The 12,665-nt window shown below is 38.7% G+C and overlaps 1 protein-coding gene across 1 annotated transcript; it reads left to right on the top strand.

Moving 5' to 3' along the window:
* Nucleotides 1–262: 262 nt before the first annotated feature.
* Nucleotides 263–12,210, top strand: NEK3 (NIMA related kinase 3). Its single transcript, XM_048928453.1, has 15 exons — nucleotides 263–580; nucleotides 1,327–1,420; nucleotides 2,094–2,191; nucleotides 3,212–3,295; nucleotides 3,889–3,956; nucleotides 4,072–4,158; nucleotides 5,278–5,332; nucleotides 6,761–6,961; nucleotides 7,298–7,367; nucleotides 8,014–8,057; nucleotides 8,907–9,003; nucleotides 9,379–9,525; nucleotides 10,089–10,223; nucleotides 10,965–11,091; nucleotides 12,029–12,210. Exons 1-15 carry the CDS (start codon nucleotides 464–466, stop codon nucleotides 12,093–12,095), a joined length of 1,491 nt encoding a protein of 496 aa, XP_048784410.1. The 5' UTR covers nucleotides 263–463; the 3' UTR covers nucleotides 12,096–12,210.
* Nucleotides 12,211–12,665: the final 455 nt, after the last annotated feature.

Raw genomic sequence — 12,665 nt, 5'->3', positions numbered from 1 at the left:
CGCTTCTGTTAATATTTGACATCTTTTTTTTTTTTTCCAGTGTTTTATGACCACTCGTCTTCAGTACACTTAGCATACTAAACACATAGTTATTTGGATTACAGGGTTTAGGCCTTGGCTTTTGTGCAATACTGAGCAGCCAGAGCCTCTCGGGACAGCAGGATGCCCAGCGCAGCTCCTTGTTAACCAGCCTTTGCTGTGAGGGCTGCGCTCTGCCACCCCCACACGGCAGCGGCCGCCATGGCTGTGCCCCGCCTTCCCGCGCGGCGCCGCCTCAGAGAGCGGCCGGGTGCCGCCTTCATTCCCTTCCCGCGGCGGGGTGCTCCGCGTTCGGGGGCTGAGCACCAAGTCTCGGGGGGCCGCTCCGCAGCATCCCCCTGCCTGCCGCCCTGGCCGAGGCGTAGCGGGAGCCCTGCTGCCGCGGGAAGCGGCCTGGGGCCTCGGCTATCGCAGTCGGTAAAAAATGGAAGAATACGAAGTACTGAAAGTACTGGGAGAAGGGTCCTTCGGGAGAGCTCTCCTAGTTCAGCACAAAGTCAGCGACCAGAAGTATGCCGTGAAGGAAATTAGGCTTCCTGTGGTAAGTAACACACGTGCACCTCCTCCGGAGTCCCGTCCAACCTGGCCTTGAGTGCCTCCAGGGATGGAGAACCCACAGCTTCTCTGGGCAGCTGTGCAGGGCATCCTTGCCCTCATGGTGAAAAACTTTCTCTACTGTAGTTGACTGGACTCCTATCGACTTTGCAAGAATCTAGATTTCATCTGCAACATCTAGTGGGGAATTGAGCCTTATATTATTGCTGAAATTCAGTTAGTCAGGTTACCTATAGCTAATAAAAAAAAATCACAAAATGCTGCACGTAGCTAACAAAAAAAATCACAAAATGGGAGGCTGCGGCTTCCTTGAGGCTGAAGCTAAGTTAGTACTTGGGCACTTGGTTTTACACTGGGTTTGTGCAGTACAGCTGTCAGCTGTTCCAAAGTCAGTGTGTGCTGATTTGTTGTTGCATAGTTCTATGCTGTTAAAATAGAAAATCATTAACTGAGCCTTCAATATTTCCAGGAAGAAGTCTACAATTAGTAATAAACCTTGCATTGAAGAAGATAGTTTTCAAGTTTCTAAAAATTAGAAAATTTTCATATATAAATATATATATATTATATATATATAAAATATATATAAATATATATATAATATATGTAAATACAGAAATTCTTAAAATAACAGAATAAAGTAAATTAAAGATGTCACGTGTAAATATGTGTCAAGTGTATAGATGAAAATGTTTTAGAGTGACCTTGATATAAATGTACTTACATTTTCAGTCTTCGTCTGATGTAGAGAACTCTAGGAAGGAAGCTGTTCTTTTGGCTAAAATGAAACATCCAAATGTTGTTGCCTATAAAGAATCATTTGAAGGTAAATATAAAAACTTAAAATATCTGTATTTAGAATCATAGAATAACGAAGGTTGGGAAAGATCTCCAAGATCATCCAGTCCAACCAACTGCCTGCCTGTCACCAGTATTTCCCACTGAACTGTCTCTCAATACAACATCTAAATGTTTCTTAAATGCCTCCAGGGATGATGACTCTACCACCTCCCTGGGCAGCCCGTTGCAGTGCATCACCACTTCTTCACAGAAGAAATTTTATCTAATATCCCACCTGAACCTCCCCTGCTGCAACTTGAGGCCATTACTTCTAGTTGTATCACTAGTTATGTGGGAGAAGAGGCTGACTACCATCTGCCACATCTTCCTTTCGGGGAGTTATGGAGTGCAATAAGGCCTCCTCCAGACTGAACAATCCCAGTTCCCTCAGCTGCTCGCCATCTTGTGCTTCAGACCCTTCAGCAGCTCTGTTGCTTGTCTCTGAACACGTTCCAGAGCCTCAATATCTTTCTTGTAGTGAGGGCCCAAAACTGAAACCAGTAAAGTTTTAAGATTAATTGTAGAGCTTTATTTAAAGTTGCATACTGCTATGGCACAAAGACCACATTTTTAGCATGTAGTTGGAACTCGATAGTAACAGTAATATATGTATTCTGTTCATTAAATTACTAATTATTTGTAAATTGCCTGAAATCTAGCTGATGGACACCTGTATATAGTGATGGAGTATTGTGATGATGGAGATCTAATGCAAAAGATTAAACACCAAAGAGGAAAGTTGTTCCCTGAAGACACGGTAAGAAAACACATATTTTTGAAACAAGGACCTTGGAGTTGTTCTTCATGTAAACTGGAGTACATTAAGAAGTACTTTATGTCACATAAAAAAATGTAATAGATATGCTAACACCTTAAACTACTTCAAATGAAATAAGATGATAACAGAATCATTAAGCTTGGAAAAGATCAGTAAGGTCATTTATTCCAACCGTCAACTCATCAAGGGAATAGAAGCACTGCTTCTTTTGTAATTTCAGCAGGACAAGTACTGAACTGTAAAAGGAATAAGAAATAAATTGCTGTCTGTATCTGAGAAATGCGTGAACAGTGTGCAAAATACAGATTTGAATGCATAAATGTATGCAATTAAGGAAGAGCTTAATACAAACCAGTCAAGTAAGAGGTACTGCAAATGAAAAGTAAATAAAGTACTGTGCTGAGATAATTGAAATTAGCTAAGAGACTAAATAAAATATTATGCATCGGTTGAGCGTTTGAAGCAAACATGATGCATGAACTCCTTTTGTCATTGAAGCTATGAAATTATTTTGGAGGAAGCTCAGTGTAATGTTGTTGTGATTTAAAAGCCACATCCTGCCACTTATAAGCATCATCTTCGTTAAAATGAAAAGACCAGAATCCTCAACTAATATCCTCAGGTTGGCCCAACATCTCTAAGGCCATTTAAAATAACACAATTCATTTTAGAAACATTATATTATCTCAGTGCAAGTATTTTTTATCTGCTTATTTGCTATGAAATCATAATTAGCACACGCATAAAATTGCCTCCCTGGTTTCAAGACTGTTGTGTGTTATTTGTTTTTCTAGGCACAGCATTCTTTCTGCCTTATTAAAATACACACTTTTATTTTAAAGGATTCAGCCCTTTGGGGTCATTGTGCTGGAGTTACCTATAACTCTCAGGTGTTGGGAACACACTTTCTTCTGTGCTTTTTTTTTTTAAAAGCTCTGTTAGTGAAGGAATCCTTACCTGCAGTATTGAGCCATTATTACTCTTCATTACTTTTTTCAGATCCTTTGCTGGTTTGTGCAGATGTGCCTGGGTGTGAAGCACATTCACGATAAGCGTGTATTGCACAGGGATATCAAATCTAAGGTGAACAGAACAAGCTTTTTTTTGCTACTTACAAACTCTTCCGCATGCAGATGTTCAACTCTCTGTTATAATTTGCTGCTACTGCTACATGCTGTTTTTCACTTGTATGGAACCATGTGGTCTTACACATCATCTTAATATAATTATGCCCTTCATAGCCACACTGATAATAGAGTGCTTCTGGCAAACTGCAGATAATTTAGAACAATAATGGAGGCATGATAAAAGGTGTATGGAGTAAACAGTTTGTGATTATTTTGCCTCTCATTTTTTCTTTCTTGTTATTTCCTAGCAAAAAGGTAGAAACTCAGAAGCGTGCCCTTAGTGCTTTGAGTACAGCACTGAGATGAAGGCGTTTCTGATGTCTGATTCTTTCTCTGCTACTGATGCTGAGAATTTGGGTCTATATTGCTATTCTGTTTGCCTTTAAACAAAATATACTACTTAACTTTTTGTCCTAGAAGCATTAGCTTAAGCAAGTAAAAGGAAACAAAAAATGTCAGAAGTGATCATCAGTATCTTCTCTGTATGTACAAACTGTATTTCCTAAAAATTATTTAAGTGTATGAATTTGTTGTTCTCTTGAAATGCAGAACGTCTTTCTCACTCAAAATGGAAAAGTAAAATTGGGAGATTTTGGATCTGCACGACTTCTTGCACAGTATGTGGATATTTCCACTGGTTTCAGTGGTATTGTTTTATTTTGCAATACATAAATAGTACAAAATGTCCTGAAGAATTACATTTCATGTGGATTTTCTTTGTCATTTCAATAGCCCGATGTCATACGCCTGCACATACGTGGGAACTCCTTACTACGTACCTCCTGAAATATGGGAAAACATGCCATACAACAACAAAAGGTATTCATGTTTTCAGTGGTCACAGATAATGACTGACTGACTTTTTATTTGAAGTTATCTGACTTTGTGCTTGATACTTGTTTGGTTTCAGGCAAGTATTGAATTGAGGAAGGAGTAATCTCTGGGGCAGGGGGCCTTAGGTGCAAGGGCCTAAATTCCTCTTTATTTAGGTAATTGAAGACATAGTATCTTCAATCTTAGGAGTTCAAAAACTGCTGTCCCGACCTCTGCATGCATTTGTAAGAGTAAATAAGATACATAAACACACACATATGTGTATTTATGTGCAAGTATACATACATGTATGCTTCTTGGTTGTTTTATTTTTTAAGCTCTTCTTGCCTGTCTTAATGTAGGGATAATGGCTACAGAACTGATGACTCTTAGATTGATTGAACCCAGTTATTCTAGTCCTTATGCAAGGACTTCTGTGAGCAACCTGACAGAATGGTGCTCACAGCTTCCTCACAGACTGGATGCTACTGAGCCATGGTATCTCCCCCCTCCTACTTCTGTTCTGTGACCCTAGCTGTACCTGAATCTGATTTGCAGAGTGACTCGTTTTTGCAGCAGAGAGGAGAGCTTTATAGTGCTTAAGATTTTTCTGCCTCTCTTGCAAGGATAGTGTCGAGTTGTATCTTTTGCAGGTGTCATTATTTGCTTCCTGTGAAGAAATTGTGATGTTTTCCCTGTAGGAGAGTGTTCATTGGCAGGGACTAGAATTCCAGTTCTCAGAATGAGGGTTGTGTAGCTGCCATTTGATGCTCAGGGCTGTGGAGCACAAAGGCTTTGCAATGCAGAAGGATATAAATATTGTTGAAGTAAATTGCTTAGAAGACATTCTGGGAATAAAAAGCTGAGTACAGTTGTATGACATTATCCTTATTTACTTCAAGGTGGGTTAAAATAAGCAAGATCATTTCCACTGGAGATGCCAAGCACATTATCGTGTTGACTTTTATAGTTTTTATTTGCAGATTTATAGATTTATGGTTAGATTTATTTTAGTTTATTCAATTCAGTTACATACACATAGTGAATTTCACTTTTACTGGATTATTTTACTTGTTAAACTGTAATTTCTGTCTCAATTTCTCTTACCTTTCTCTATGCCTACAGTGACATATGGTCTCTGGGATGCATCCTGTATGAGCTGTGCACTCTTAAACATCCAGTAAGTATGGCTATATGGATATTAGAACAGTTTTGAAAATCCCTTAAAGTTTAATCAGTAGTTGCTGAACTTGGATCCGTAGAGAATTCCATTTTTGACTGAAGTGTTTGCTGCTGCTCTTTCTGAGACAGGGAAGTACTGCTTTACACTTCCCACTTTTCCTCCATTACTTTCCTTCTGTGTTTCAGCAGCTCGTGGTCTACTGAACCCTTCTGTGATATGCCCAGTCTTCTAAATTGCTTGAAAACAATTCTTTTTTCCTTGTTCGCTCGGTTTTCCTTCCTCTCAGTGAGGTGATTTGGGACTTAATAAGAAGCCCAGTGAGTCCCACGCTGAATCAAGATATCTGTTGGGATGTTGGCACAAGCATTGCATTTTATAGGATCTAGCTGATCACAGGAGATGGAGGCAAGGACACTCAAAATCTTTTCTAACGTGTCTACATCATATGCAACTACAGCAAAATGAAAGAAATAAGCAGTTTGGAACCTCACATCAGTGACTGATTGTTAAATCAAGTTGCTGTCCAAGTAGTGTTCTCCTACTGGGACAGAGGGAAGCTGCTTGTATGGTTTTGTATCTCTGTTCACTTCTAGTACACTGGATTTCATGTGTTTGATGCTATGCTCCCTATGTGTTAACTTCCTCTGCCTTCTTTATATGGACACGTGGCTAAGACTAAAAGCCTTATCAAGGTAACTTTTTTTGGCAGGAAATGAGATCATCCTAACATAAGGATATTTTGTTGGACGTTGTTTTATACGCAGCAGTTTCATTTCATCAAGCTACTGCTATAGCTTGAAATCCTTTGTAACAGCAAAAGATCTGGTCTAGTATTAAATGGGGAGGTTGGAGATTCATGTGGCAGGGGAGTTGGAGATTCATGATCCTTGAGGTCCCTTCCAGCCCAGGCCATTCTGTGATTCTCTGATTCTGTGAAGATTCCTTACAGCTGCAGCTGCTATTAGTGTAGAAATTTATATTGCACATCACTGAGTGATGAGGCACTGAAGTGTGCTGCCCTATGTATGTCTTTGTCATGACTTTGGCAGTGTCACAGCCCTTAAGGTAGTGCTTAAGAGGGAGCAGAGCAGCCTTCCCTTTTTAGCAGCAATGAAACTTCACATATCTGAGATGTTTTAATTCTCAGGAAATTATATCTACTTAATTGTTAGCATAAATAAATGCCCATTTAATAGCTGTGTAAAATGTAAAATAGTTACTGATGTACTCAAAGTTATAATTGCACACCTGAATTACAGCCTGAAGTTCCTCAATCAGGAGCCAAATCAGTATGACTGGAGAGAGTCTACACAGATGCATGCCACTATTATTATATAATAAATACTAAAGTTGCTCTTCAATGACATCAATTTATTGAATACTTTGCACACTGTGTGCTCTGATGTTCATTTATTTTTAACGCAGTTTCAAGCCAATAGCTGGAAACATCTAATCCTTAAGATATGCAAAGGATCCTACAGTCCTCTGCCAGCTCACTATTGCTATGAACTCCATTACTTAATCAAACAGATGTTCAAGAGAAATCCCAAGAATCGTCCGTCAGCAACTACTATCCTTGCAAGAGGTTGCTTAGCCAAACTTATCAGAAATTGTTTCCCTTCTGAGGTACAGTACTGTCTTTGTCTCTGGATTTGAACAATAATATCTACGTGTCAGACACCAAATAAATTTCTTTTGTAATTTGGTAGTATGCAACAGTATGAAATGTGTTATATAAATCCTACATTAAAAGCTATAAATATACTTGTAGACATCTCAGAGAAACAAATTTTCTGAAGGGTTTTAAGAAGAGAAGTTGAGTATTGACATCATGCTGCTAAAATAAGGCACGATCTGTAACAGCAGTTTTGTATACTAAGGCTATTTTTAACATACAGTATATACAGTAGCTTGAGGAAGATTAAAATCTTACAGTTCTAACATTTGTGCATACACTTCCAGGTGACAGAAGAATTCAAGCAAGATCTAAAGGAAACTAGGAAATGCAAAGGCACTGCAATAAGACCAAAAGGTGTCAGTGATGTTTTTCTTGATATAGGAGTAATAAAGCAACTAGGAATTGTAAGATCTTAAATACAGCTGTAAAATGTTAATATTATATGCTTGAATCATTTTTTAATCCTTTCAAAGTTTAATATTCCTGAACTTGTATGGAAAGTCCTTGAACAGTGTATATTATATTCCATCATGAAGCTTCATGTTAGAAGACTTTTAATTGGGCATAGCTGAGTGCTATACATCATTACTTTCCCACTGTCAGAAATACAGTGCAGTGCTGCAGTAAAAGATTTTAAGTCTTAGACTTGTACTAGGACTAAGGTTGTTAATTTTAACTGGGCTTTCTTTCCCAGAACACAGTGAAGCAAGCTATTTTTGTTATTTGGTTTAAAGAAGATTTTGGATTTTATCTAATTTAACTACACTGAATGCATTTAATGACACTCAAGTTTATATATAGCTGCAGCCCAAGCAGTTGTATTTTATTGCAGTAAGGTTCAGAGGGACTCAGCATTGAGAATGAGATGCACAGACAGGAGTGTGAAGTAATTTTCCTCACCTGGTTCAGTGGTGTAATGATGCCATACCTCTCAAATACTACTTTACCACAGATGTTTGCCAAAGGCATTAACTCTTCAATCTGTCCCTTAATGTATCAGGCAGTGTTGCAGCTGGTGGAGGCTCAAATAAGAAAGAAAGTAAGGTAGGTGTTCAACTATAAATATGCTATTTACATTTTGGCAGTTCAGAATGTTCTGTATTAGAGAAAAATATCATTCTGGAAACTCTTAGTGTGCTAAAACTGTAGACCAGTCTTCTATGCCAGTTATCACCTGCACTCAACCTGCAGAGTTCAATTGCAGTTTCAGACCTTTGTAACATTTTGATGTTTTCCACATTTAGTTCAGTTCTAAAGTGGATTTCATTATAGTTATGTAAAAAAAAAAGCAAACAAAACCCCTCACTTTTCTGAGATGTAAGATGCTGCATAAAATCATGTATTTTCTTTGCTTTGGGGACACATTTTGAACAGTCTCTTGTAGAAACAATCCAGTGGGGACATCATTCTCACCGGTTCTAGCACCAATGTGAGATTTTAGGTGAGGAGTATTAAGCAACAAGTGACCAAGAAAGAAAGCACTTCTGAGGAGATCATAGCACAGCCTGTCCCAGCCATATTGAGTATATTTTTCAAAACATATTGTCAGTAGGGCTCTTTTTTTCTCTTAATAGACCTGTCAATCTGAGAAGCTTAATATTTGGGTTCAACTTGTTTTCTCAGGGAATAGGACTCATGTTATCTTTATATTGCTACAGCTTTCAAATGTGAAAAAAAAAATCAAAAACCCACAAATTGCATCAAGTAACTACATTCATACTTAGTCTTAAAAGGAGATTGTCGAGAAAAGAACATGCAATGTGGATTGTAGTGTAATAATAGATCCAGTGCAATTGCTGTTGCCACTGCTTTCATGGTGTCTGCAATTTAGTTTTCTGATCCTTAGGCCAACCAACAAAGATAATGATTAACACGGTCCTTATTCTCTTAAAGCAAAGCGAAGATGAAGGTAGCACGTGGTTGAAAAGTGAAAATACAACTAAAGATTGGAATGAATGCACAAGAGAACAAAGGAAAAATGACGAAGAGGGTAAGTTTTAAGGCTTATGAATTTCCTTCTATCTGGTGATTTTAAATGTTGTTGATCCAGACATTTAAACAGGTAGAGCATACAAGTCTGCATCTACATAAATCCATGCTGCTGTTTGTTGCTTCCTAATTGCATTGATTCTTACTGATCATCTCAAGTTCCTGAAAAAGTCTTGGCCAAAGTATTAAGAAAGAACTGTTTGAAAACATTTGGTATGGAGTAAATGGACTCAATGGGGTTATTCTACATCCTGTTTCTAGGTCAAGAATTGTGCTCATAGCATCAAATATGAAATGCTGAACACTTAGAGCCAGTTTGAACAGACAGCAAACAGTGAGATCTGCTGGTGATCATCTTTTGTTGTTGTAATTACAGCAGAAACTTTGGAAGTCCTCTCAGGAGTTACTGACTTGACACATCTCCATAGGAGACAATGGGAGAAGAGGACATTCAGTACTGTAGTGGATGTCCTGGAAAATGCTCCCTTGCTTTCTTCCAGTTTTACATCTGAAGAGAATAAAAGTAAGATTTAATTGAATGTGTTTTTACACAATTTTAGTTCAAATAATATCAGTGCTTCTTTACAGATGTTAAAAACCTAAACTTCACAGGAAATATTTAAAGTGATGTGAAAATCATTTAAAGACACCCTATTAACAAGCACTCAGAAAGTCCACTGTGCTGAAGAGAAAAGGTACATTTGAGACTGATGATTCCTTACTGGTCTTGTGTAATGGGAGCATTTTGAAGAGTAATGAAAACCACAATTAACATTAGCAACCCTAAAATGAAAATTATTGCCAAGAAATTACACTACCATCCCCTCTCTTAACGTGCCATGAAGTGAATGACATTGAAGATATTGTACAAAACTCATCATCTGCAGAACTCAGTTGTTGAGATGTACCTGTTCTCCTTTTCTTCTCTCTTTATGTCATCACCCGCAGTGTGCTGTGAGAGGTCAGTGTGGTGCTTGCATTACAAGTTTTCTACCTTTGTTTTTCTCTTAACTATGATGTTTGCAATTCATGTTGCTAATGCATTTTCATCCGAGTAACTGTATTTAATAATGATTTTATACCTAGATGGTTCTGTTACGAACTACAGTAAAAGTAAGCCACGTAAGCAGTGGGCTAAGGAAACTCCTCGGACCCTGATGAACATCCTCAGTACTGCAGATGTCAGCTTAGCGTTTGAAACATACACAGTTTATAAACCAGGTAAATTCCTATGTTTATTGATAGGCCCTGTGTGTAGAGATTGAACACTGATGCACATGTCACAACAGACATGAACAACATACATTTTGTTTAAACAATAAAAGTTTACCAAATTAAATGTGAACTTGAAAAAGAAAATCCAACTGAGAATTCCTGAGTGATTGTACATCCCCACTGCATCTATGAAAGACTTTCACTTGAACAGTCTGACAGTTTTCACCCTGCCAACTGGCATAATATCTGAGTTGTTGGGATGGAGTAATTAGGCTGTAGCCTCACCAGGGAATCCACTTTCACTGAGTCATACTGCTCTGTTTTGAATAGAGGATGGTAGGATGGTGGAAGGTAACTGTAGGCTGTAGATATGCAGAGCTGCAGGTGTAAATACTCTGTCTGTCTCATAGAACATCCCAAGTAGGTAGGGACCCACTGAGTCCAACTTCTGGCTCCACTCAAGAGCACCCAGAAATCAGATCATACATCTGAGTTGTCCAGATGCTCCTGGAGTTCCTGGCAGCTCAGGGCTGTGCCCACTGCACAGCCTATTCCATGCACATTGACCTCTGGGGCAGAACCTTTTTGTGATATCCAACCTTAAGTTACTGGTGATAAACTGTGTTTATCTGTGTTCTTAAAATATTAAGAGCTTGTACTGGAATCTGCAAAGATCTAGAGACAAACTAGAAGACATTTTTAATAATTTTATTCTATAATTTGTGATTTTGGTTTATGCTTTCAAAGCTTCTGAAAATATACTAAGAGGTCCACTTTCTGATGAAACTGAAGCATCTGATGAACTAGATGGGGAACATGAAGATATTGCCACAGATTTGGAGAGACTTGAGCCTAGATCTGATGAAGACGATACGTATGTCCAAATGACATCTTGTGTTTTTGTTTTGTTTGTTTCCTTAAAGCAATTAATATATATATATTCCTCTAATTAAAAAAAAAAAAGATAACTGTATTTTTCTTATCACTTAAATTCATTCTTCTCTTCCACAGTGATATTAGAATTTAGTAGCATTTGATATCAGAAATACTTTCTTTGCTGTATTTATAGTTCTTGATGTTGAGATTCAAGAAGTTGCTCATTGTTAGATTATTTTTGCTGGTGACTTTGTAAAAAAGGAGATGAAATTAGATCTGCAGTAATGTGCAACCTTTTTCTTGCATGAGGTCTTTGTACTCTGACCTTGAAATCAGATAATCAACAGCAGCAATACCACTTGCTAGTAGTGTGTTGGCTGCATTGGTGTATGATTCTTCACACTCCTTCATGCATAGTTCAGTGAAGTCACTTTTGCACCTACTTACTGAGATACATTTGTAGAAACTTCTAAACTTCTGTTTATGTTCCTGTTTTGGAAAAGCAAAGTATGTCAACGCATTCTGAAGAAAAATACTGTATTTTATATGTGTGTGCATTTGGGGTGGGGCGTTCTTGGAGTGTCAGAATCTTAGCATATGTTGTTTGTTTTGGTGGCACTTGGAGATGATCTGCTCAGGCAGGGATGTACTGCTGCAGTCCAACAGCAACCCTTCACATCAACACACATACGGTGTCTTGGTGTGTGCATCTGGCTTTGCAGCTGATAAAACTTATTTGGGTAAATTCAAAAGGGAGTCCCTGCCAGTTCCTTAATCACAGAAGTGCAGGGAATAAGTCTTTGGTGTTGATGTTTTTAACAGATTTTCTCCTACTGAGTATAATTTTAGGAAAAAAAGAAATACAAAGCAGGTAAAGATTTTATGAGGTTGTACTTTTTTGCTTTGCAAAATAACATTTTGAAATCTGTTTTTAGGGACTTTGAGGAAGATGACCCAGACTGGGTGTCAGAACTGCAAACGGTGTTGATACGCAGTGACTGAAAACCTGGAGTTTTTCTACGGTAACGAAAGTCAGTCTTGGCACTATTTGTAATCCCATCTGTTGTTATTAACAGTTGGTTATTAATAAAGTCACCTCAGTCAAGAAATTCCGAGTGTGCAAATTGTCTGTATGATGTAACTGAGAGGGAATTGCTCGGCTTTGCGCAGGGCGGTGGTGCAGTCACCAGCCCTGGGCTGCTCAAGAGCCGCGTGGCACCGAGGGCTGTGAGTGGGGATGGGGGGACGGGTTGGTGGTCGGACCGGAGGGGCTTACAGGTCTTTTCCAGTGCTGCACAGCAGGGTTAACAGGTCGTGTCTGGAGGGCATTATGAGAAACATGTAGCTTTGCTAATTGAAGCGTTGTTCACACATCATTAATCTTATGATAATACCTTGGGGCGAGCTTTTGCCTTAATTGCCTCCCTGACCAGTCTTATGTACATCATACGCACGTACGTAAACTCACCTGCTCCTAAACAAGGACTAACTTTCCCGTTCTGATACGGAGACAAACTAACTAACGCTGTAGCGTCAGCTGTTCCAGCCCGAAGCCGCTCCGAGGGCACTGCC

Source organism: Lagopus muta, chromosome 1, assembly GCF_023343835.1.
Source record: "Lagopus muta isolate bLagMut1 chromosome 1, bLagMut1 primary, whole genome shotgun sequence".
Taxonomy (NCBI): domain Eukaryota; kingdom Metazoa; phylum Chordata; class Aves; order Galliformes; family Phasianidae; genus Lagopus; species Lagopus muta.
The sequence above is the reverse complement of the archived record's forward strand: the minus strand, read 5'-3'. Positions and strand labels throughout refer to the sequence as shown.

Coding starts and splice junctions, on each gene's coding strand:
- NEK3 (XM_048928453.1), top strand. CDS start 464: ATGGAAGAATACGAAGTACTGAAAGTACTGGGAGAAGGGTCCTTCGGG. Junction 1,421..2,093: donor CTATAAAGAATCATTTGAAG/GTAAATATAAAA, acceptor CCTGAAATCTAG/CTGATGGACACCTGTATATA. Junction 2,192..3,211: donor AGTTGTTCCCTGAAGACACG/GTAAGAAAACAC, acceptor TACTTTTTTCAG/ATCCTTTGCTGGTTTGTGCA.